The 26,946-nt window shown below is 40.8% G+C and overlaps 1 protein-coding gene across 5 annotated transcripts in view; it reads left to right on the forward strand.

Moving 5' to 3' along the window:
- Positions 1-26,946, forward strand: part of SNAP25 (synaptosome associated protein 25) — an 82,483-nt gene that overhangs the window by 33,109 nt on the left and 22,428 nt on the right. For all 5 annotated transcript variants that reach the window (XM_080686224.1, XM_080686223.1, XM_080686225.1 and 2 more), the window contains 2 exons: positions 20,302-20,437; positions 22,189-22,230. In XM_080686224.1, the coding sequence (XP_080542350.1) occupies positions 20,366-20,437; positions 22,189-22,230 (114 nt within the window). In that variant the 5' untranslated portion in view covers positions 20,302-20,365. The remainder of the gene's footprint in view (positions 1-20,301; positions 20,438-22,188; positions 22,231-26,946) is intronic.

Here is a 26,946-nt window from a genome sequence, read left to right on the forward strand (position 1 = left end):
GTGTTCCCACAGAGCCCACAGATGGCTTACCACCTGCTTTTGGCAAGATGGCTCCTCTCTAGTTCTGGAGTATGCTCAGCCCAGAGCTACAAGAAAATCTGTCCCCAGAGAGTTTCTATAGCAGTCACTGTGGAACCCCCATGAGGTCCCCTTGGGTCCTTTTTACCAGCCCCTTGCACAGCTTCTGCAGGTGTTGCTGCTAAAGGCAGCCCATGACTCTACCCACACAGGGGCTTGCCTGTGTGTAACACCATAACACAGTGGTCGGCAAACTCATTAGTCAACAGAGCCAAATATCAACAGTACAACCATTGAAATTTTTTTTGAGAGCCAAATTTTTTAAACTTAAACTTCTTCTAACGCCACTTCTTCAAAATAGACTCGCCCAGGCCGTGGTATTTTGTGGAAGAGCCGCACTCAAGGGGCCAAAGAGCCGCATGTGGCTCGCAAGCCTCAGTTTGCCGACCATGGCCATAGCAGATTGCCTCACCCATTCAGAGAGTCAGAAATGCCTGGGAGTTTTTGTGCCCTTGCTTTCACCAATAACTGACTGATGTGGGAGGGAGTCTAAAACCCCGGCTCTCCAGCCTTGAGGTGCATTTTACACTCCAGAACTCCCTGCAGCATAAGCGTGGTTTGCTTGGCTTCTTCCCTTTGTTGACCTACTTCCTCCACTCGCTGCCTGGTCTCCCTAAGAAACCCCTGCACACAGATTCTTGGCTCAGGGTTGGATCCTGGCAGAGGCCAGCCTAGGACCACCTCCTTTTCCCTTCATTCTCATGGCCAGGAGAGATTTGTGTCTCTGCCGAGAGCTTGTGGAGCTCTAAACAGAGGAGGAGGCTCCTGCTTTGAAGTTCCTATAAAGCCAGGGCTTGCTCTGAGTAATTGGCCCCATCTTGAGCTACTTGCTTTGTGAGCACTGCGGGGGGCAAAAGGAGCAGGATAGGAAGCCCAGGCACTTGCAGTGGGTGGAGAAAGAAGCATTCAGAATCTTCCAAGGAGAGTAATCGTGGCCCCAAAATGAGGTAATCCACTCAGGACTACCTGGAGTCTAGAACCTTTTTTCCAAGCACTGAGGTTTCCCAAAGCTTCAGAAACTTCTCCCAAAACAGAAGCAGCCTACTCTGTGCCTCTCTGACCTCAGGAAATTTCCCTCAGCTTCCTCCTCCAGCTCAGCCATGGCAGGGACTGGGCTTCTGCCATTTTCATTGGAAGTGAAAGATTGCTGAGAGTACTTGAAATAACATCAAGGCATCATTTCCTAGAAGGTATCAGGGCAACCCATAACCTGGCTTTTGAGAAAGGAAAGAGAAAATCTAAAAATCTGCCTATTTGAATCTTCCGGATTACGAAGTCCAAGTGGGCCCTTCAGTGAGTGTAATGACCGTAACCACCAACCAGCCAGGTTTTCAGAAGTTAGAATGGTCTCACATGGACTCTTAGGTGCTGGAAAGCACTTAAAAGTTTGATTGCTTATAGGGCCATCAAGTGATGCCAGCTCCCCTAGACATAGATGACACCCTTAATTCTTGCCCACCACCTTGCATGTATCCTTCAATTAAGAAGTTAACCCCTTAACCAAGACAGGTTGGGTTGGAGAAGGTGAAGTCAGGATAAGCTCCCCACAGTGTCTGGAATAGTAACACACGCGCACACACACACACACACACACACACACACACACACCTTCCTCTGCCTTTTCAGGGTTGTGGGTGGAAATTCACTGAAGTCAGCTATCCCTCTTTGTAACACACAAACACTACTGTTTCTATGCTACCTGGCAATGGGAGATGCACAATAACAATTTCTCAGACTCAACAAAGCATATAAAGAGTAGTAGTCCTAATGGAGCACAACTCATTAAAAAACTTAGTAGGAGGGAGAAGAACTGTGTCCTGTGTTCATTGAAAATGTTTCTGTTCCCTTGAGCATAATTAAAATTTCTGGTCTCCTTTTCCTTGGATAATGTGGCTTTGATAACTTCAGGCTTCATTTAATGATTTTAAATAGGGCTTTTAAGCACAGAAAAATGAGACTTTAATAATTATAGAAATAATATAAAAACTAAATATATACTTATATGAAAATATATAAAAATGTATCCCACTAATTCAGAATTGATAATAAGTCTATCTTGGACATTATGTAGAAAAGTCTTTACTCATAGGTAATGCAAGGGTATAACCAATATTACAGAGGTGAATATTTAAAGTAGAACAGACGGATTTAGGCAGGGCTGTTATTGGCAAAGCTACAAGCTGCTTGAGGACAGATTAAAGCCATCTTAGAGAGGATGAGCTTTGAGTTGTTTTCCAGCACCTAAGAGTTCTTTAAGTGGGTAAGAGTTAAAACCAGAACTAGAAAGCTCTAAGAAATGGTAATGGTTAAAGTCAAGTCAAGAATACGCTCAACATAGTTTGTTCGTAGTTTCAACCTTTCTCATGTGCTTCTGTGATTCTCTTTACTATTACAAAGTACACTTAACTAACCTACATATGATATTGTCAACTTCTTTGCATCATAAACTAATGGAGAAGCTATGAATTATTCCACAAATGATGTTGAGGAAAGGGCCTTGTTTGGAAAAATTAACAAATTAGAGTTTTACCTCTTTCCTTATATACACCTAAAATAAGTTTTAGCTAGATTAAAAAGTTACATAAAAATGACCACTGAGAAAGACTAGAAATAAATTTTTAACTGTTCTTGGGATATACAAATATTTTATAAATAAAAATTGAGGAAATCATAAGTTAGAAAGTATGTATTTTAGTAATATGTCTCAGATGTCATTAAAACATTTATTTTCTTTGACCTGTAAATTTCCACTCCCAGAAATCCATTGTAAGGAAACAATCCAAGATGTAGATAAAGGTTTTGTATAAACATGTACATGGCAGTTAACTTATAATGCCAAAAAAAGAAAAAAAAAGAGAAGAAAAAAGAAAACAGAATTAAAAATCCAGGAATAAGATTAGCCAAATAAATCATAATATATTACATGATCAAACATAACAGTCTTTAAAAATGGCATTTGAGCAATGTTTAATGAGTAATGAAAAATTTAAAATGTAATTAACAATAAAATAAAAACATTATACACACACACATACACACACACATATATATATTCCCAAAAAATGTATACACAAACTTTGAATAATTATAAAGGCAGTGTTTAGTAAAACACATTTCATTTTCAAAATTGAACTATCAACTGTTAAAGTGTATATACATTTTTGGGACACCCTGTATATATATATATGTGTATATATGTATATATACACACACACACACACACACACACACACATATATATATATATATATATATATATATATATATATATATATATTCCCAATTTAAAAATAAATTTATGTGCACACATACATACATACATACATACACACATATATTGATTCTAAGTAGTACAGTGCTTCTCAGTCTTGGTGCATATTAAAATCACCTGAAGAACTTTAAAATATACTGCTGCCTGGGACCCATTCTCAGAGATTCTCATTGATTTGGTCTGGGCTGTAATCTGGCCATCTAGATTTTTTAAAGTGCCCCAAGAGATTTTAATGTGACCCTTCTCATATTCAATAACCATGGGAAAAAGTTTTTCCTAACTTTTCACTGAACACTCTAGGAGAAGCATGAATATCCACTCAGACTTCCAAGGCAGAAGTTCGCCTAGTGACTGTTACCAAATTCCATGGCGTAGTGTCCAGGGAAAATCTCACCTGTTTCTGTTATTAAGGAAATTATCCAAAGGATGATGGGAAAATATGAAATAAAATAAAAAAAATTTAAAGAAAAATCATCCTAAACTTGAAAATAAAGCAAAAAGGCTGGATACATGTCTAAGGGATTCATCCAAGAATTCTATAATTCTTTTTGTTTTGCAACTATTCACTTAATAAAAATATATATAAAAATTTTTTCTAGATTTTACAGAGAGGAAGGGAGAGTGATAAAGAATTAAAAACATTGATAAAAAATAGTACCTCCTGCACGCCCCTACTGGGGATTGAGCCCACAACCAAGGTACATGCCCTTGACCAGAATCAAACCCAGGAACCTTCAGGCCACAGGCCCATGCTCTATCCACTGAGCCAAACCAGTTAGAACTGCAGTTATTCACTTTTGATCAGGCTCCAGAACCTGTGAAGTTACATGTTTGATAACTTGGAGATTTTTGTATGCTAAAAATTTAAGTGCTTTCTGTCTGGTAGAAAAGATAACTATAGAGGTTATAGGGTTGGGTTTTTTTTTTGTCCCAGATAATATTAAGCAGTTTTGTATCTAATTTAGTAATGTCATTTCAGAATTATTATATATAAACTAGAGGCTCAGTGCATGAATTCATGCACAGGTGGGGTCCCTCAGCGTGGCCTATGGGGGATTGGGCCGCAGCAAGCAGTCCAATGCCGCCTGCCACTCCTACCTGCAGTTCCCACTCATACCGGTCCCACTGTGCCTGCCACAGGCTCACGCCCAGTCAGTCCTGATTGGGAGAGGCTCACACTGGCTCAGCAGCAGCACTCCTCGGCCATGAGCTCTGCATCTGGTGCCTGTACTGAGGGGATGAGGGACCAGGACGCGATAAGCCTTCCAGGCGGGCAGTGGGATGCCCTTGCCAGCCCGGGATCTGGATCCATCATGCTAACATTCACGCCGGTTGTCGGGAGCTACCTGGCAGCCGCTTTTATATCGTTTCTTCCTTGCAGAGTGACTAGGGAGGGGAAGCGGCTGCAGTGCCTGAGGCCGACTTCTAGGAGGCCAGTGGCACTGTCAGGATCCTGCCAGCAGTGCTGGTCCATCGGTGCCTGGCCCATTCTCCGGAGATTGGACCTGCAGGACTACTGAGGGAGGGAGTGGCTGCCACTGGGCTGGTGGGCTGGCTGGTGGGCCACCAGGACAGGTTGATGAGCTGAGCAGCACTCCTGTTGTGGGAGCACACCGACCACCAGGGGATAGCTCCTGGGTTGATTGTCTGCCCCCTGGTGGTCTGTGCATGTCATAGCGACAGTGCACTGACTGTGCAGTTGTTCAGTCGTAATGATTGCATAGGCTTTTATATATATAGATTTTCTTTGAACCAGCTTTATCATTTGTTGGTTTCCTCAGTAATGAGTTAAATAAATCTTTGACATATACCTAGTATTCACTGTATATTTTTACCAGTCATGTTTTCACTATTTTGAAATTGCACCTTGAAACTACCCAATGATCAAACACACATTCAATGATAGAAGAACACAGGACACTCACAATGAGAGGAAATTTATCCAGCATAATCACTTTACCATTTGGCCACAGAAAGCTTCCTTCCTTCTGATGTTCTCAGTACATGCTCTCTGTGTGATTTGTAAAATTCCCCAGGCCCTCTGTGCACAAAGTCTAATCCAAAGTGCTTTTTAAATCCACTCCATATTAATGATAGCAAATGCCAAACTGAGTAACTGGAGAAGCAGTTTTATACACTGGGGTGGTTATAGTCACACCAGTTACTCATCTTAAGCAACTGGAGAGTTGAGTAAATCCAATTTTACAAATCAGTCTTCTGTTCCTGTTGACCTACATAATCACTTCAGAGACCCTTTAACATCAATTGGAGCTCTCCTGCTATCAGCTGGGACTCCTGACACTTTGCCAGACTTTTAAATTTTTTTGTTCCCACTCTTTTGTCAAATATTTAACGATCTATAAAATGCTAGAATGTAAGCTAGCAACTTTGCTATTTAAGAAACCCGGCAGGGAATTCATTTCTAGAGCAAATAATGTTTTTGTGAGTTTCGTAGTATAATTACTTAGTTGGTGCATGATGAGTTTGTTTGGAGTGGAATTGTGTTTGTAGGTCCTGGTTGCTTCAATGAGAGACATAGAAGAACTGTTATCTAAGGCCAAAAAATAATAATTATCTCCATCAAAACTGAAAATAAAGGCCAAGCATGAATGCCTGCGTTGTTCGATATGATATCATTAGATGAATCTGAGAAATGATGGTAGGGTGGCATTTTTGGTTCTCTCACCTCTATGAAGCAGACTTTGCAAGTGAGTCAGCTAGTTCCTGGGAGTTTGTCCACTTAGAGAATATTCTTCTTGTCTCCAACCATAATGGATCCTTTAGTATCAAGAAGCAGATGGCATTGTTTCCTGTACAGCAAACCTTTCCCAAAAGGGACAAAAGGCAGAGTTAGCTGCATCAAGATCCTCACCTGTACGCCTCTGTGGGAGAAGTGGATATCGACGAGTTGTGTTAAAGGATTTTCCCCAGCTACTCAGGAAATCTCAAGTCCCATGGCTACAAAGAACCCACTCTTATGTGGGGACCTAGACTTGCAGCATCAGCACCATAAATACACCTTGACTTCCTTCATAGAGCCAGAGACCACAGGTCTGGAAAGGAATTTGCACATCTCATGATCCAGTGTCCCTTCTCATTACTAAATCTCAACCACTAGAGGCCACTAGCCATTCCTTGGATATTTCCAAGAACAGGAACTCACATTATCTAAGTCTTCCAACCCAGATTTGGACAGATCTCTTCAAGGTTCTTTATTGAACTAAACTCTATTTATACAACTTTCTCCACATGTTGATAGCTTTGTTCCTTGGAGTCTGTTGCGAGTTGTCCTCTGCTTGTTCGGTAAATCTCAGTAATTACTTAGTAGGTATCTGCAGCATCCAATAGTTACAGTAGATGACATTTGTAGGTCTCCTCTCCCATGGCTTTAAAAATAGGTATTTTTTATAAGGAAAACAAGCTTCAGGATGAATTCTCTCCATGCAAATGTTTATTACAATCCTAGCTGGACAACCTGTTCTACCAACACAATGAAGTTCCAGCTTTCTGTTCCTTCAGGAACTCTGGGAAGCAGCTTGCATAAAAGGCTTATCCAGGGAAGATACAATATTATAGAATTAAGGTGATCTCATAACCAGAGAAGATAAGAGTAGAGGTTCTTAAAGTGTGTTCCCTGAATCGCTTGAGATTTTTTTAGAAATGCAAACTATCAGACCCCACCCCAGAATCACTTACTGCAACACAAGCTGAGTTTTAACAAGCTCTCCAGGTGAGAATCAGTGACCAAGAGAATTCCCTAACCCTGGCAGAATGAAGAGCCAAATTTAATTCTTAGGCCAATGACATAGTCCTGGACCAACTACACTAAGTGGCCAGATTATTATGATCTCTAATATGTATGTATGTATGTATGTATATGTGTGTGTGTGTGTGTGTGTGTGTATATATATATATATATATATATATATATATATATATATATATGAGGCCTGGTGCATGAATTCATGCATGGGTGGGGTCTGGCCAGCCTGGCCAGGGGCAGGGGACATGGGCGGTTGGCCGGCCTGCCTGCTGGTCGAACTCCTGGTCGAGGGGGCAATTTTCATATTAGCCTTTTATTATATAGGATATACACTGAGTGGCCAGATTGTTATGCGTTCAGAGATCATAATAATCTGGCCACTCAGTGTACACACACACATACACACACACACACATACACACACACAAACCCTAAGTGGTTCACCAAATGAATTTAAGAGGATGATAAAGTTTGTTTGTTAAAAGTTATTAGTTGTAGGAGAAACCAAGATGGCGGCATAGGTAAGCACCTAAACTGCTGCCTCGCACAACAATTTCAAAACTACAACTAAAAGACAGAACGGACACCATCCAGAACCACAAGAAAGCTGGCTGAGTGAAAATTCTACAACTAGAAGGAAAGAGAAAAGCTCACAGAGAACTGGAGGTATGGCAAAGGGTCTTTGTGCGTGCAGAGAGGAAGGGTGACTGAGAGCCTGGCTGACTTTCTCTGGCGGAAGGGGGAAGGAAGCCCCCGACCGCATTGAACCCCAGTTCTGACCACACTGAACCCCAGTCCAGGGCGAAACCCCGTGGACCCAGGCTCATACAGGGGGAGTCTGGACTGTCAGGTAGAGAGAAAGGCACCCGGAGACTCGGAGACCCGGGGGAGACCCGGGGGAGCCCCGGCAGGCAGGGTTCTGGAGGCGCGCACGCCAGTGTGCACAAAGGCTGCGGAGGTTGCCACAGGCTTTCCCTAGCAGAAGGGAGTCCGAAGCTCCTGACTGCACTGAACCCCAATTCTGACTGCACTGAACCCCAGTTCCAGGCGAGCCCCTGGGGACCTGTGCTCTTACGGGGGGGAATCTGGACTCTCGGGCAGAGACTCGGGAGCTGGGGAAGGCAGAGGTCTACAGGCGCGCACGCGTGCAAGGGCAAGGCTGACTGGAAGCCAAGACTGTCTGCTCTGCCCTGACACTCCACCCCATCCAAGCTAAGCACAGAGGCTATTGCAATTTGGCAAGTCTAATCCTATAAGGCTGTCTCCAGCACCGAACTTCTCCCAGCGTAGACACAGCTGATTCTTACAGCCAACTGGCCTGGAGGTCAATTCTTCCCAGTGATACCAACAACAATCAAGACTTAACTACAACAAGGCCACAGTCCACAAAGGGGTGCACCAAGAGTGTCCACCTCAGGTTAACTGGGGAGGCCGACCCACTGGGCCATATAGGAAACCTAGCACACAAATCTACCCTACCAACTCAGGGAAGCAGTGAAAATGCAGCGTCAAAGAAACAGATCACAAACGAAAGAAATGGAGGAAAACAAACGACTGGATATAGAATTCAAAACCATGGTTATAAGGCTTTTCAAGAATATCCTAGAAAAGGCCGATAAATATAATGAGACCCTCGAAGATATAAAAAAGGACCAACTAGAAATTAAACATACACTGACTGAAATAAAAAATATTATACAGAGACCCAACAACAGACTAGAGGAACACAAGAATCAAGTCAAAGAATTGAAATACAAAGAAGCAAAAAACACTCAACCGAAAAAGCAAAAAGAAAAAAAAATCCAAAAAGTTGAAGATAATGTAAGAAGACTCTGGGACAACTTCAAGCGTACCAACATCAGAATTATGGGGGTGCCAGAAGAAGAGAGAGAGCAAGATACTGAAAACCTATTTGAAGAAATAATGACCGAAAACTTCCCCCACCTGGTGAAAGAAATCGACTTACAAGTCCAGGAAGCGCACAGAACCCCAAACAAAAGGAATCCAAAGAGGACCACACCAAGACACATCATAATTAAAATGCCAAGAGCAAAAGACAAAGAGAGAATATTAAAAGCAGCAGGAGAAAAACAGTTAATTACCTACAAGGGAGTACCCATACAATTGTCAGCTGATTTCTCAACAGAAACTATGCAGGCCAGACGGGAGTGGCAAGAAATATTCAAAGTGATGAATAGCAAGAACCTACAACCAAGATTACTCTACCCAGCAAAGCTATCATTCAGAATTGAAGGGCAGATAAAGAGCTTCACAGATAAGAAAAAGCTAAAGGAGTTCATCACCACCAAACCAGTATTATATGAAATGCTGTAAGGTATTCTTAAAGAAGAGGAAGAAGAAAAAGTAAAGAGAAAAATTATGAACAACAAATACATATCTATCAACAAGTGAACCTAAAAATCAAGTGAATAAAAAACCTGAGGAACAGAATAATCTGGTGAATATAATAGAATCAGGGGCATAGAAAGGGAGTGGACTGATAATTCTCAGGGGAAAGGGGTATGGGGTGGTTCAGGAAGAGACTGGACAAAAATCATACACCCATGGATGAGGACAGTGGGGGGGAGGTAAGGGCAGAAGGTGGGGTGGGAACCGGGTGGAGGGGAGCTATGGGGGGAAAAAGGAGAAACAATTGTAATAATCTGAATAAAGATTTATTTAAAAAAAGTTATTAGTTGTATATCTATTTTTTATATATTTTTATTGATTTCAGAGAGGAAGGGAGAGGGAGAGAGAGATAGAAACATCAATGATGAGAGAGAATCATTGATTGGCTGCCTCTGGCACATCCTACTTGGGATTGAGCCTGCAACCTGGGCATGTGCCCTTGACCAGAATAGAACCCAGGATTCTTCAGTCCACAGGCCAACGCTCTATCCACTGAGCCAAACTGGCTAGGGCAGTTGTATATCTATTTTAATGTATTTGAAGAAAACATAACATTTAAAAATCTGATTTTATAGATATTATTACTTAGAATGAGGTCAAGCTTGACACATGAGTTCATTGAAATCAATTTTTAAATGATTAAGTAAATTAATAATCTGGTGTGCATTTATGCTTGCATTGTGATGAAGACACAAGAAGCCTAGGGTTTTGGATAAACTATTCACAAAGATAACGGGTCCAGCATATAGAGGACCTAGCCTTGGGTGTCTTCATCATGTGTACCTTTCCTAGGAGAATAGAGGTCATAGTTATCAGCACCATTTACCTATCATGCTGTTTGTTCATCATGTCTCCTGAAGAAAGGCAAAAATAACAAAAATGCCAAAACTCAATTAGGTAATGATCTGCATGCAAGTGATTTATTAAGGATGTGTTCCCGGGGGGTGGGGGGGAGAACAGAAAAGGGGAGGGAGAAGTAGGACTGCAAGATGGAGAGGAAGCCAGGCAGTGGTATGACCCCAAGAGGACCTTTGGAGTGTCCATTACACCTCAAAGGTGTGTCTCACTTTAATGCCCCCCCCCAAAAAAAAAAAATCTGGGTTCTGTACTCCTGTGCCAGTTAGCTGCCAGCTATGGGTCTGCCCTGGAGAGACCCAAGTACTTGCAGCTCTTCTTGGATCAGTGAAGCAGCCCTAGGGTGTTCTTACAAAGAGAATCACAGGTGTAAGTAAGTCAGGAGTAGAATATGCAGAAACGGGGATGACCACATGGAGCAGTGAGGAGATCCCAGGGTGCAAGCAGAGCACAACATCATCCACTATTGAACGTATAGCCGCTTCCTTCTCACTGTTGACTTGGTCTGTGGGCTCAGAAAGCATTTGTTTCAATGAAAGGGGTCTTTCTGCTTGGTCTTGGATTCTCTCTGTTCATGCACTCCTGTGTGGAATCATTTTATTTAGGGAGCAATGAAACTTGGTTTTCATGTGGCTGAGTGTTAGTCCAACATGATATCTCTCTTCTCCCAGGAACCAAGTTCGGTACCTTGGAATACAAACATTTTCATCAGTTCTCTCCTAGGCAAGATGGAGGAGGAGACCTGAAAGCAAAAGGCTTCTAGCCAGAGCCCCTCCAGCCATCCTGTAGGGGCAGCCAGTCCACTCCAGCTGTGAGCCAGATGTGGCTGCACTAACAGTAGCACTCAGTAAATATTGGTTAAGTGGATGAAGCGATTATTGTGGTTTGCTTTGACTATGATCAGGGTAAATGAGCTGAGGTTTGGTTCTGCCCTTCCCTCTCTCCTGGTCAGCGAGTCCTCCTTGCTTCTGCTCCAAGTAAACAATCAGGAACTGTTGCATAATACAAACCTCAGTGCTAAATACCCATTTGGCCACATTTGCAAAACAGACAAAGGCAACATTGGCATTTTTGAAAAGGGAGAATTTAGGCATAATCAGTGTTGGTTGTGGCTGGCTGCCCTGTTGTAATTACAAGATGCCAAAGCTAGCTGCATTGAAATGCCAGGCCACCCTGGACCCAGGTCCCTAAAACACAAAAGCCAAGCCAACGCCGCCTGTCAGCTATGCTGTCATCAATCCCAGAATAGCCCAGAGACTCTTTGGGGAAGTCATACTTCCCTTCTCAAAAGGAACAAGATCAGGACTGTATACGTTTATATATCGAAATGTACAGTCCCATTTAGGAATGGGGTGGGGTGTGGTGGTTTAGAAAATAAATAAACCAAGCATGAAAGGAATTAATGGTGGTCAGTGCCTCGCCTCGGAGACACTGAAGGTGATGATGACACTTCTATGAGTTGGTTGAAATATCTGTCATTTGTGATGGTTCTTAAGCCTAATTTTCCTATAAGGAATGCATTCATGGTGTTTTTAACATGAAACATACTATGACATCAATTAGTATGTACTATTTAAGATGGTACATACTATGACATCAAATAAAAGAACATGGTGGAGAGAAAAGAAGCCTCCTAGCCCAGATGGTGTAGCTCAGTGGTGAGCATTGACCCGGGAACCAAGAGGCCACTGGTTTGATTCCCAGTCAGGGCACATGTCCAGGTTGCAGGCTCGATCTCCTGTGGGGGGTAGTGCAGGAGGCACTTGTCATTGATGTTTCTCTTTCATTGATGTTTCTATCTCTTTATCCCTCTCCCTTCCTCTCTCTCTAAAAAATCAATAAAATTTTTTTTCAAGATCACTTCCTAAATGCTACAGAACCATGTGCTTGCATTTCTTAATGATTTTGTCATAGAATTACCAGTTTACTGTTGGATACTTGGAAAGCCCTTCCGCTCTACATGATGCTGTGCACAAATTCTCCTATTCTGGGACATAAGAAAAACTTGTGGTCATTGTTAAAAATGCAAATTTCAGCCCCACCTTCATAGATCTCTTTCCACAGGTGGTGTGATGGAGTATCTGCATTTTAACAGGCAACTAAAAAGGTTTAGATGCAAGGACATGCTACTGAGAAGCCCTGCTGTGAACACTTGTGATTTATCCGTAAACCAGATAATGGGCATAAAATTGATATAAGATGGTAAATCAGTCATTCATGAACCATTTAGTCTTCATATTTGAAATATAATCTTTTAATTCAACCATGAAAGTTATTAAAACCAGTAGTTTCCACTATTAAAAGAGAAGGAGGTTGAATTTGATGCACAAGAATGTTCAAATAAAAGAGCAGGAAGCTAAGTCCAGCCCACACTTTAAAGGTCTTACACAACCACAGACACAGCAAATTTAAGAAATGGCCATTTTTAACAACAGAAGCGTAAACAGAATCTTGCTACCTGTTATCTTCTAAAATTATCCTTTGCTCTGGACCTTAGTTTAGCATTAAGACATGCACTTTAATTACTCTCATTCTCAGAGGAAGAAGAATTTATCAGCACAATCTCCAATACTCAAAGTTTTCAGTGTTTTCTCCCTTTTGAACTCTGATGATCTTAAACATCAAGTCTTAGACTTCACAAACAGCTATTTGAGGAAGATGGAAAATCTCTAGGATGCTTTTTCTGATAAGCATCTTCCCTTTGTTTTCCCAATGAAAGATTTTGTCTCATGGAAATCAACCAGTGTGTCAACCCTCCTACAACAGGACACTGTTGCAAGACATTCAGAGCCATGGCCCATGGAGCTTTCAGTCTGCTTGAGAAGCAAATGCTGCTGCAAGTCTGCAGGTCGTGTTGAGTGGGCAGAGTGAACCAATGGCCTGCGGTGCAGTAGCGGACGTATAGGCACAGAGTCAGGCTCCCCAAGGGGTGACACTCAGCCTCTTCCACTGACCAGCTCTGTGACTTGGTTGGTTATCAAGTCAAGTTGTACTTCATTCTTTTCCTGCTTATTGTGGAGATAATGTGGCTTAGAGCAGCATTTCTCAAACTTCTGATGCTTGTGCAGTAGGTGATCTGATCCAGTAGGTGTGCAGTGGAGCTTGAGCTCCCAGGTGAGGCTGATGCTGCTGGTCTGGTGACCACATTTGGAGTAGCAAAGGTTTGGGGTTCTATATAATCCCCCAGTTTTATATAAAGCTCCTGGTTTGATTCTTATAGCTAGTTCTCAATAAATGACTATTATTGTGCATAAAATTTTGACAACAAAATATCTGTAACATAGACTGTTAGAACAAATGCAGCTGATTTTTCTTAGTCGAGAAAAGCTGCTACAAATCTGGGGCGAATTCTTATTATTCAGAATAGAAAATGCTCCCAATGCACTTGGGGAATCTTCAGGACTTGTCTCAGCAGCTGTTGTTGTGCTTCACTATTCCCTTAACATAGGCACTTTGGGTCTTATAGTTCCATTAACTTCAAGGAGAGATTTTGTTCAGTGAAAATAAAGCACTAGGCCCATTCTTAATCACATTTCTCATACCACTACAGTCAGGGAAAGAGAAAATGAGCTCCTGCCTCCAGACATCCAAGTGCTGGCTCCTTCTAGAAGGTGAGGATGAAAACCCAGAGGAATCAGGCCACCGCCCCACTGTTAGATTCTTAGTCATGAGGCAAATGAGAGTTCCCACAGCTTCGATGCATAATACTGGTTTATTGTTGTTTGTTTGGGTTTGTTTTATGAAGATGAAAGGGATAGGCCTAAGATGTATATCTCAGTCCCTTGAGTTTGGCCAAATTTGTGTAACATAACAACGTAGTGAAATGGGGTATACATGTGCAATACTAATCTTTACTATCAATAAAAGGAAATTAAAAATAAAATGCAAAGCTATTTAAAAATAAATAACAAAAGCCATATTATATTTCAAAACTATAAGATAGGGCCACAGTAACACATAGAAGACAATTTATAGCAATACTGTACCCAAAACAAGAAAAATGCAAAATAAATGATTTTCTTAATTTAAGAAGATATAAAAAGAACAACACCATAATACATGTTAGGAATAAAAGAGAAGTAAAAATAAGAAATGGTTTGTTTTATTAGTTAAAAGGTGAAACATTGAGAGAATTACACCTTCCCCAAGACTTCCTGCTATGGATCTTGGAATAAAGGCCATTGTTCCCAGCAAAATAGCCATCTATGCCTCTGTACACCTGGCATATCAAAAACACACACTTCTTGTAGCCACTCTCACCTCTTCTTCCTAGGTCTTAACCTTGTATTTGAGTTCAGACTCTGCACTGAGAAAGCCTAAAGTATGTAAATAAGTCAGCCCCTTGATGATGGAGAAAGTGTCGTCTCTTGAATCCATCTGCCCTGTGTTCATTGTGGGTCTCAAATGGATTTGGATGCAACATTAGAGAATGCAGAGCTTTACAAATTATGCGTGACATCAAGGAGTAACTTAAGCCTGCTCACTTTGTACTACATACCTCAACAGTGACAGACCCTCAGATGCTTCTGTGTCTGATACAAACAGTCCAGTGCTGCGTCTGGGGCTGAGAACCTTGGCCTGCAGCTGGTCATGGAAATTAGGGATCTTTGTGAGGCCTGTGTGGGCACCCCAGAACCTTGCCTTTGATAACATGGATTAGATCTGGTTTGCAGTCCTAAAGTAGGAATGGCCAATCAAAGGCAAATTTGTTTTTATATTTTACTCCATGCATCATTTCTTGTTTTACAATATGGTTCAGGAAACACAAGCTCCATCATGGAAAGCCCCATGAAAAGAGAATTTTACAGTCAAATCTAGACAGAGAAAAAAAAATACTACCCATTGTGTCTGTCTAAAGGAAATACTCAATGCTTTTATGGATGTGAAAGACTGACAAGGAATGCTTTAAGGATTTCTGCTTAAACTTATTTAGCCCAGGGATCAGTAAGCATTTTCTGTATAGAACCAGAGAGTAAATGTTTCAGCTTGGAGGGTTATGTTGGTCTCTTGCAACCACTCAACTCTGCCATTGTAGCTTGAAAGGGGCCATTGACAAGTTAGATGGCTACTAGACGTCTCATAAATTATATAAATGTCTGATTACTATTTTGTACACTAGAAATTAATATAACACTGTATGTCAACTGTAATTAATAAAAATAAATCAATTGACCAAAAATAAAAGGAGCCATTGACAATAAGGAAACCAATGGCCATGGGTATGTTCCAATGGACCCTGAAACTGGAATTTGATATAATTTTCACATGTACAAAGTATTCTTCTTCTTTGAGTCTTTTTAACCACTTAAAAATGTAAAAACCACCCTTTGCTCATGGCTAGTACAAAAACAGGCAGTGAGCTGGATTTTGATGTGGTTCCCTGAAGCACCCCTAGTAGAGCCCATTCTTTCCCCACTCTATCTGACCACAGAACCTTCTCCCACCTCACCTGATGACACATTGACATTCCAGGAGATAGGGGGTCCTATAGGTAGGAGCCACTCAACGTGCGGTTTGTGGACCAGCAGCATCAGCATCATCTAGGAGCTTGTTAGAAATGCAGAATCTCATCCCTTATCAGAGCACTGACTCAAAGTCTTTGGGAGTGGGACCCAGCAATCTATTCTCACAAGGTTTCCAAGGACTCTGATGCCTCTTAAAGTTTTAGAAGCACTGCCCTAAACCACACAAGGAAAACTGCTGATGTGGGAACATTAAATGCCACTGGGGGGTGTCAGAACAGTTCATTCAGCCATTCATTCAATAAGCCAATTAGCATAAATTGAACATCTACTAGGGGCCAGACCCCTGAACAATGGTGATTTGAAATAATTAATAGAATACAGTTGGTCCCTTAATGGATGGGAAATTGTCTTACATCAGGGTCCCAGGGGATAGTTTTGAGTGACTCTGCTTCTTATTTCCTCATTTATTCAGCAGGCTTTGCTGGCTGGGGCCACACTCCCAGCTTGGGCAACACACAGGAAGGAGGTTTAATGCACTTTATATGAGTCGTGTTCCACATCGCCTAGATAATAAATGCCATTTCGCTATTAAGATCCTTTCAGCCACTGAAATTACCATTTAGTACTGTCTCTGAGAATGTTAATATGCTTGGATTTTGGTTTTGTGGGACAAGTTATCCAACACTAGCAGTAAACATCCCAACAGAGGGAGGGTCCAGGTGTGTGCTCCATGCCTGCTGTCCCTCATTCTTCGTAGGAGAGGGGATGTTGCTTTTTTAGCTTTGAAATGCTGTGAATTTGAGATCTGCCAGATTCATCAGCCTTCCTTCCAAATCTCAGACATACCCCCACACTTTAGAGCAGGACAAAGGTGTGGGAGCTTCTGTGGGAACCATGAAAATGGTGAAAACAAGGGTATTTGCCATGTGGCTTCTCTGCCATCTCCCCAACTGCCCATCAGCCACCTCCTCACAGGGTGCCATCAGCTTGAAGCCAAGGGACCCAATAGATGTTCTTCAGATCTGAGAATAGCATCTTTGAGAGGAGATTGCCAAGGAATGACATGAAACCAGAGAGAAGGAGAGAGAAGAGAGCATGTGTGAGGGAGCATCTATCAGCAAATAGACCTGGAGGGTGGGAAATGCAACAGTACTACAGGTCTGAAAGCACACAGACTTCTGCCTTATAATAACCTGACCTGTTCATTGAAGGAAGAAGTTCCACCAAGGAACTAGCAGCAAAATGCAAAGCTGGAGAACTGGGCGAGAAGACACTCTTGTTTGCCCCCAGGTGCTAATCCCAGGAGAAGGGACTGGAGGCTCAGGCACTCTGCTGGTTTCCCTGGTTTCAGGCTTCCATGGGTATTCAGCATGCTTCCTGCCCAGCCATTAGTAAAGGAGAGCTAATTAATAAATAATTGATTTGTTCCACTCTAAGCGAAGAATACAGGCTTGTCCAGAATAAGCAATTCTTTATAATTATTAAACCTCCACATCTTTACAAACAAGGTAAATCAGCACTTTCTATAATATATTCCCCTCAACAAGCCTGTGAGACTGGTATTATTTGCCCTGTTGAGAAAACTGAAGCTCAGAGACGGTGATAGATTTGCCCAGAGTCACCCAGCAACTGAGTACCAGAGCCCACAGCACCAAGTAGGTCTTTCTGACATGCAGGGCCCTTATCCACTCCACTAGGTTGCAGCCCACAGTCTACTCATTATTTCCATGATCCACCATTTCTTTCTGGAGGGTAGACCCCAGTCACTCAGGAGAACATCGGAATTGTGCTTCTGCTCATCTCAAAGTTAAAGAATGACTTGGTGTAAATTCCTTCCAGTTTCTGTTTCCTAGATCCCTAATTTCTAAAATGGAGACCCGTATTTAAGCAAAACACAAAGCACTTAAAGCTCTACATCACATCATAAGTACATAATCTGGTGGCCAGAATAGGTATGCAAAATTAGCAGGCTCATGGTATGATGCTCAATCAATGTTTTAAATGACTGCCCATAAAACTAACCTAACATAAACTTACTCCCCCTTTTAATACCACTAGTAGAATGCAGCCCTGATGCTTTCTTCTTCTTCTTCTTCTTCTTCTTCTTCTTCTTCTTCTTCTTCTTCTTCTTCTTCTTCTTCTTCTTCTTCTTCTTCTTCTTCTTCTTTACTATGATTTTAAATCTAATGCTCTGCCCAAGAATCACTGGGTACAAAAGAATGTGAAATCTATTATTTCCAAAGAAGTTTTACTTTAGGATCCATACTACCTAGGAACTCTGAATAGTCTGAGTTACTTCACAAGAGTGATAAATGTGAAAGATTCTAATAATATATGTTCTCAGTTAAAATCCCAGAGAAATTCAACCTCAGCTGTCAGGAAAGTACTGGAGCAGTGGGCCTGGGAGATGGGTTCATAGAGCCCCCTCCCCAGGCTCACATCGAGGGCCTTTCTCTGTGAACTTTGGCTACCTTGCCTTCCAATGAGGAGGTTCCTGATTTTTTTTTTGATGATGAGTTTTCATTTTATTTTTGCAAAAAGTGCTTCTCATATAAATCATAATAGCAATAATAAGAATAATAATGATAAACATGGTATTGCCCCAAAGCTCTAAATCTAATTTTTTCTCCCAGCTTCAGTTTTCAATGGAAGGACAAACATAAGTGTGTTTTTTTGTTTAGGAAATCATACTTCTGGGCAATGCCTCTATTCTATTTTAAGTTTCTCTGGGCCTTTGTTAGTTAGTGGAGCACCAGCTGCTATAACAAAACAAACCCCTCACATTTGAGCAGTGTAGCACAAAAGTGCCTTGTCACCTCATAGGAAGGTCCAGGTCTTCCTGGTCAACTATCAAGTTTCCTGCAGGTGTGGATTGTAGGGCCCAAGTTACTGCTGAGTCATGGCCTGGCCATTCTCCAGGGCCCTATTTTTGCTGGCAAAAGGAGAAAGCAAGAGTGTAAATGGGATGGCTGCTTCTGATTGCTTTAGTCTGGCAGGTACACACAGTATTTTGACTACAACTCATAAACCATCTCTAGCCACATGGCACCACTTCCTTATATTGGGTACTAGAAATGCAATTTCCACCTGGGCAGCCATTTTCCAAAGACTGATCTACCATGGAGGAGGGAGGGTAAATTCTGGTACATGTTGGCCATCTCAGCCACAAGACAGGAGCCCATGCCTTCTACAATTGTGCTACTCACAGAGACGTTTTTATCATACCAAGTAGTTATCTTCTTGAACCCTTCTGTCTTATAACCATTTCTGGGACATGACTTCCTTAGGGAAGCTTGCTGTGACCCATAGTACCCATGGAATGTCCCCAAATATAATTAGCTTCACACTGAATAATCTAACTTCTGTATTTCATTCCCATCTTCCCAATTGGACTGTAGTTCTGTGACAGCAGTGAAATGCCTGTCTCATTCATCACCATATTTTTAGTGCCTAACACTGAACTGGCTGGCATATTATAGACACAATATATATTTGAAAAGGAAGGAAGTGCAGAAGAAAGGATGGAAGGTTAAGGAAGGTAGGAATGGAGGGAGGTGGTCTGGTTGGCTCTGGAGGTAGCTCAGTCAACCTGTAATTTCTACCATAGAGGATTTCAAGAGAGTGACCAATAAATGGGCTGGACACATTTCAGGGCCAAGAACTCATCCCTCTTTGGAAAAATAGTTGCACACACCCATGTAATCCCTCTGGGAAATCTTTGACAGAAATTGAAAAAGACTAAAGATTTTCTGTCTTTTGCTTCTAAATGCCTCTACATACAATGGAATACTACTCAGCAACAAAAAAGAATGAACTGTTAATACATGCTACAACATGAATGAATCTCAATTATGCTAAGTGAAAGAAATGAGGCAAAAATAGTGCATACTGTATTACTCCATTTATATAAAATTTTAGGAAATGCAAACTAACTTTTAGTGACAGAAGCATATACGTAGTTATTTCAGCCTGGGATAAGGTAATTGGGGGTGACAGATATGTTCATTTTCTTAATTGTGGTAATGATTCACACACACAAATATATATTTATATATACATACATATGTGAATATGTCAAAACTTCTCAAATTATACACTTGAATATGTGGAATTTATTGTATGCCAATTAAACTGTTAAAAATAAAAATAAATAGATGTGAGGTTAAAAGTATACCAACCCAGAACCACTTCCCTCCATCCCATCATTCCTAACTCTTGGGTGGTCTGTGTCTCAAAATATTCTTGTAAGTAGACAGGTATCTACCTCCATGGTAAAGCTGGCAAGTATGCATTCATGGCTTCTTTTGGAAAAACAGCATAATTCTCTTGACCCCTGTTTGAATATGGCTTCCAGCTCAGAAGATGACTGAGTCAAGGAGACAGAGTGTGGGCCATTTATATCTTCTGTTTGTGTACATACACATATAAGCTCTCACATGTTGAAATCTGCTTTTTCCCAGGTTGGGTGGCCAAACCCATCACTGACACCCCGTCCCAGGCGCCCAGCCACCCCTCACTGCTACCATGGCCGAAGACGCTGACATGCGCAATGAGCTGGAGGAGATGCAGCGAAGGGCTGATCAGCTGGCTGACGAGGTGAGGGATGGAGAAAGAGAAGGGAGTAAAAGAGAGGAACGGGGTAGTTTATCTTATTCGGGTTCAGGTGGGAAAGGGGTTTATTCTAATATCAATTAAAATAAACACACACACACACACACACACACACACACACCACTAGTCTGCTAGAGCAGGCTCAATTCTGAGAGCTGATTGGTACATTTTCTGGAACTTTGCAAGCTGGTATTAAAATTGAATTGTATAAATTGAAAACTAAATAAATTATATTAAAATCAGAGGTAATACTCAAAACTCATCACTTCTTAATCATTTTACTATTTTTACTACTATCTATGCTTTCAAAGTTCTTGACATGTTTGGGGTCTGTACTGGCGCATTACTACAAATCTTCGTCAAGTTCACTATCAGGGACACCATGATGTACTTAGAAATCAGACAGGTGAGAGTATTTCTACTGTGAGGATCTGCAAACACTACACATCAGAGGTGGATTTATTGTTTTGTTGATTATCTAGATTTAAGAAAGGGGAGAAAATCTTAATAATGCAGATTAAACTTAAAAAGTGTGCACATGTGCAACTATTACACTATGAATAGCACAAGAGATTGACAAAACCTTCTAGTATTTGAAAACTATGATTCTCTTCAGCAGTCTCTTGCATCATTATAATTGAGTCAAGTTCCAAGGTATGTCTTTATTGCTTCACTTTCCTCTTACTCATTAACATAAATGAAAATATCAACTAGCGTTCATGCCAGAACCAACTTGTTCTACCTGTACTTAGTTATGGCACAGAGCTTAGCACAACTCCACAAAAGCTTTCTGTAGAATCAATTGGTTATATGGAATTTATAATAAAGAGTATTGTGTATTTTATTATTATTTATAAATTTTGTGCTATTCATCCTTTATAAACTTAAATCACATATATTCATATATTTTTTTCTGAAAGGCCAGATGTGAAACATTTGCTAGCATGCACTGCTTACAGCCATTCTATTTTGAATAGCAGGCTGCTCACGGCTCTTCCAGGAAAGTTAACATTCTTCGTTTCTGCAGAATCTTGTCCAAAATAAGTTTGTCACTTAAAAGCATAGCTTTGAGAAATCACACTGGCTGTTAGATTCTAGTAGTCTGAAAGGAACTGAGAAAAAAGTGACGACACTGTGCCTGAGGGACCAGACTTCCCATCTCATTTTTTCTTATCTGAGGATGAAGATAATTATTATAGCTGCCTCCTATGGGCTGGTTATTTCAAACATGCTTGATTTTTTTCACCCTAAGGCAACAGTTTAATTTGTATTGATAAGAACTTCCAATTGTGTTTCTAGGGGCTTTATAAAAAATAAAAAAAACCTCAATGTTAGATTCATCTCAATTCATGAAAAATTATATTTGTACTTAAAATTCATTATTCCCATTCCAGGGTGGTCAGGTTAGTCCTCTGAGTATTTGAGATCACTTTTCATGCAGTCTGCACATGAAAAATTATATTTTCCAGATTACTTTGTCTAATATCAAGATCAGCTTCATATGGTTTTGATTGTATGAAGATCAGCTGCACTGTAATTGCTTTAGGGAATCTTATGTAGAAAGCCTGATAGGAAAGAGGTTGAAAATGGGAAGACCTTTTGTGTTTCAGTTACAAATATAAAAGAATATGTAATAGTAACCCTTTGTGTTTCTCAAGGGAAGAATGTAATTCTGATTTTCCAAGACCTCTGGATCCTGCACTTAACAATATTTATTTATTTATTTTTTGTCTTAGTCACTCGAAAGCACCCGTCGTATGCTGCAACTGGTTGAAGAGGTAAGGAGTGACCATATTGTATGATAAACTGATCCCACTGGCTAACATATTCTTTCCCTGACCCTCCTGCCTTTCCCTGGGCTGATTGATTCTGGTGTTCATGGGGCCTACCAGGAAGCCATATAGTGAGGGAGATGCTATATTGAAGTTGCCAGGTAGTCATCAAAGTACCACCTCCCAGCCCAGACTACCTTTACAATCTGAGAAGCAGAGATGGACAGTATTTTCGAGTAAATGCTCCCAATTAAAACAAATCAGAGTGACTTTTAATATACAAAGGAATGATCTACATCAAAAACTATTTGTAATGATTTTGATGCCTTTAAGTTGCATCTAATCTTGACATCCTCTTCTGTCTTCAGCCACATATGAGACTTTTTAAAATATGTACCCCTATACATATAACATTTTCAGAAACTTTTATGTTTGGACTCAGGCACTAAAATGCATGATATAAGAGGGGGAAAATAAAATAAAATTCATGAAATAAAAGGATAATTCTTTAATAAGGGGGAAATATTAAGACCAGTAATGTAAATAGAGAAGCTTTTTTATATTCCTAACTCTGGATTAAACATCCATTTGCGAGGCATGGTTAATGAATTCCCCAAAACTATTTTTAAATGGGTAAAATAGGTCAGATAGCAATTATGGAATCAAAAGGCCATTTGCAATAAAACTCACTGATTCCAATTTGGGAGAGCAGCAGTCAACCAGGAAGAATAAAAGGATTAATTGAACATGTCCTTTGGGAGAGATGAAATGGAAAAAGAATAGGGTGGGTTATATTTACTTAAATAAATAAAGTAAGCCTAATAGTTTTTATTCAGTAAGATGCTGCTTTAGTTATGGTTTGAAACTGATAATCAATGTGTAAATTCATGTGTGGTTATCATTTTTAGAGATCTTGGAGGTTCTGTAGCAGAATAATTTAATGAGCCAACTCTCCTGATGCCACTGTAAATTGCTTATACAATGACATGAAAGGGAAAAAAAAAGATAAATTTTCCCAGGCTAACAGGAAGGGCAACTGCCTTTCACCCCAAAGGAGCCAACGTCTTCCCTTATTTCTTCAGCTTTAGCTAGGAATGAAATATAATGGTTAGATGTGAATTGCCACAGGAGGAGCAGGGAGAGGTGATAACTAGGAGCTCCTTGGGAAGGGCAGGGAGGTGGATTTAATAAAGTCTGTTATCACCAAAAAATGACAAATAGAGCCTGCAATGTAGCACAAACTGGTACCCACAGGGGGGCAGGCCCTTAAGGGGTCTTCATCAGCATAGGAAAACAGCCTTTGCTCTCTAAACGAAGAGAAATTGTTGTTTGCTCTATCCTGGGAACACCATTCATGCAGAAATACTTGAAGACCAAGGAGTCAGATAACCTACATCCAGGAGTGCTGGAGAGGCTTTCAGAGTAGACTGATTGTTCCTCAATCTGAGAGCAAGCAAAAGGACAAACCTTAGTAACGTTTTCTGTGTGACCTCTGACATTGACCTGAAGGGAGCCCAGAGGTCTGCTGACATAATTATCCTGATACATCTTTATCACCTTCAACCACAGCCTCTAAGTTCATTTTTTAAAGTTTTACTTACATGTGTGCACAGTGAAGTCAATCTCTAAAGTAGCAGAACTACCTCCAATTTGCTTACCTGTGCAATGTCAAGACACTTCCCAAAACATGGAATGTGCAGGAGCAAATGCATCAAAACGCACCACTTTGAACTGGCCCCTCACCCAGCAGAGTGTTTGGGCCGCAGACACCTTGTTTGTGTCTTAAATCGCAGACAGTGTCCACTGGTTTTCAAAAAGGAGTGTCTGCTCCGATTTATTCTGGGGGAAAGGAATCTTAAAAGCTCTATTGGTTGATGTAAGATTCTCAGATCATACCTATTTGTTTCTCCTAAAGTGTTTCGTGATCAGGCATGAAGTTATTCTTTAGAACAGGGAGCAAAACAGATGGAAGCTCTCTCCCTCCTCTAATGAACGAGAGGAGGCTCTTAGCCTTTTCATCCTTGGAAAATGATGAGCAAGCCATGATTAGAGTAGACTGACTTGTTCTTACTTCCTCCTGGGTTATTGTATATGTATGGTCAAACACCTCTTATGTCTAGGGCATTGGCTATTCAGATGATTTTCTGCTTTTCAATCAAAAAAGGAAATTCTCTTTAAAGAGAGCCAGCATTAAATATTCATCAAGGGCAGAAATGATTTGGAAAACCTGAGCATTAAAATATCAGGATCTTGCCCACGATCCCAAAATGCATCAATGCTATCTAATTTGAATTGAGCAGGATTCCTATTGAGATTCAGTCTCAAAGACAGGAAAGGTTACTAAACTCATGATGTCTCCCTAAGGCAAACAATATCACTTGCTGTGGAATGTCCGACTGTGCCATTTTTCACAGACGGTAGGGTGTAACAGAGTTGTGTGGTAGCTGCTTGATTTTTAGTAGAAGCCACATTAGCATTAAGGATGATGTAAAGTTACACAGAGGTCAGTGGAGCAAGTTCAGAAGAGCTGAATGCCATACACAAGTGAAAAGGTTAGAAATGATAGAGCACTTGGTTCCCTCCTGGAGGTACTGTCTCTTTTGATGGATGCATTTCAGCAAATATGTATGGAATGTCTATCCCTGGGGGTGAGTGAGAAGATAAAAATTTAGATCATGCAGGAAAACACCTATACCAGGAGCTCTCCAAATTCAAGGTCATACCTGCCTTAAGAGCATAGAGGAGGCAACAATTAATTCTAGTAGGAGAGTCATGAATGTATCCTAAAGGAGGGAATATTTGTTCCAGACAAAAATATTAACTCTGCTAACACTAAAAGCAGTCTACACATGAATACCTTGGGCTATGAAAACTCAGCCTGGGAAAAGCCACAGTGCTTTAAGGCAGGCTGGTTCAAAAGCCTGGAGTGGTGCCTCAGGGCTTCCCAACATTTCAGGCCTGTTTTAGCATCTTTTTTTTTTTTTAATGCCAATTTATATTTTGAGACACTTTGGGCACAAAAAGAGAATAAGCATTCCAAAGCAATGGCTGTGTTAGGGTATACTTTCTGCTAAGGTGGAAAATTCAGGTTGGGCAGCTGCGCCCAGTCAGGCAGATGTGGGTCTTTGGGAATTCTGGCAGTTAGAGTGCCTGGCCTCTGTTAGTTTCAGCTCGCATGTATTGGATTTAGGGGAAAGCATCTCAGAGTGGCAAAAGAAAGACTTTTAAATGTTCCACAAACATGATTTTAGTTCAACTGCAAAAAAAATGAAAAAAATAGGGAGGGGGGGAAGAAATGAAAAAAAAAAAAATCCCTCACATCTCAAACTGCCCTGCTTTTGACAATTACCCCAGCAACTTCAAATAGAAACCAAGAATTGAGCTAAGACAAAAATAGAATCACCTCCTCTCATTCTTAGCTATTAATACGTAATAATCTCTAAGGAAGAGGAGAAAATAATATTCTGCCTCCCCTGAGATATTGCCCCCAGGCCTGCCCTTCTCTCTTGCAAAGAACAATCCAGTCATTTTGATAAAAGCTGTCAGCAAAACAGTGAAACCAAATGTACACGCTAATATTTATTGAGAACCTACTATGTGCCAGGTACCGTGCTGAAAGCTATCATCATTAAGCATTATTATCTCACTCAATCCTTGTAGCCACTTTTCACAACTACAGTTGACCCTTGAACAATGCCAGGGTTAGAGGCACCCACCTCCTGTGCTATCAAAAATCTGAGTATAATGACAGCATGTTGATCTCCATTTTACCAAGGAAGAAATGGAGGTACACACTGCTTAAGTAACTTGCATGAGACACAAGTGCAAATGGCAGAGATGAAATTAAAGTTCAGATCTACCTGATTCCAGAGTGAGTGTGAAATATTATGCACAGCACCTAACTTCCTGTTCACATACTATATTTATTTTTTTTCTTTGAGAATCACACACACACACACACACACACACACACACACACAAATAGGAGGATCTAAGAAAACAAACAAAAATAAAAGCAACTCATTCTAAACTGATTGAGAGTCTTTATAAATGAAGTCCTTTATCTTAATGTATTCCATTTTGAACCACAGTCTCCCATGGAGTTGAATTTGTAGAAGCCTTTTACATTCCATAGCTCATTTTATCCTCCTAAGTACTCTGGGAAGTGAAGGAGCTATTGCTAGTACCATCAGAAGCTGGGAAAGCTGAGAAACAGAATAGGTGACTCTAGAAACAAAATTTCAAAGATAAGTCTAGATTCAGAGTTACTGACTCCTAGATCCCCGCTCCTCCCACCTGACCAGATTGTCTCTAACTATGAAGCACAATTGAGAAGCTATGCATTTGTCTACCTACCTCTTATCCTTAGTGCCTGGAGCAGAATGGAGGCTCAATAAACACTGAGTGAGTGAGTGAGTGAGTGAGTGAGTGAGTGAGTGAGTGAGTGAGTGAGTGAATGAGTGAGGGAGTGAATGAATCAACCTACTAACCACCCAATCTTTTATGGCATCTCTACCCTTATCTTAAAGATGGGAAACATCCCAAAAGGCCAGGTGACTCTCTCAGTCTCATAACTAGTTGTGCTAAGTAAGAGCACAACCCAGCATTCCTGACTCCCTGGTCCATGTTCCTCGCTTCTGTTCTCCCAAATTGGGGTCAACTTTTGCCCCATCAGATTAGTTCTGTGAATTATTCCAGTGTTGAAACATCTAGTACCAAACA

Source organism: Plecotus auritus, assembly GCF_963455305.1.
Source record: "Plecotus auritus genome assembly, chromosome: 8".
NCBI classification, from domain to species: domain Eukaryota; kingdom Metazoa; phylum Chordata; class Mammalia; order Chiroptera; family Vespertilionidae; genus Plecotus; species Plecotus auritus.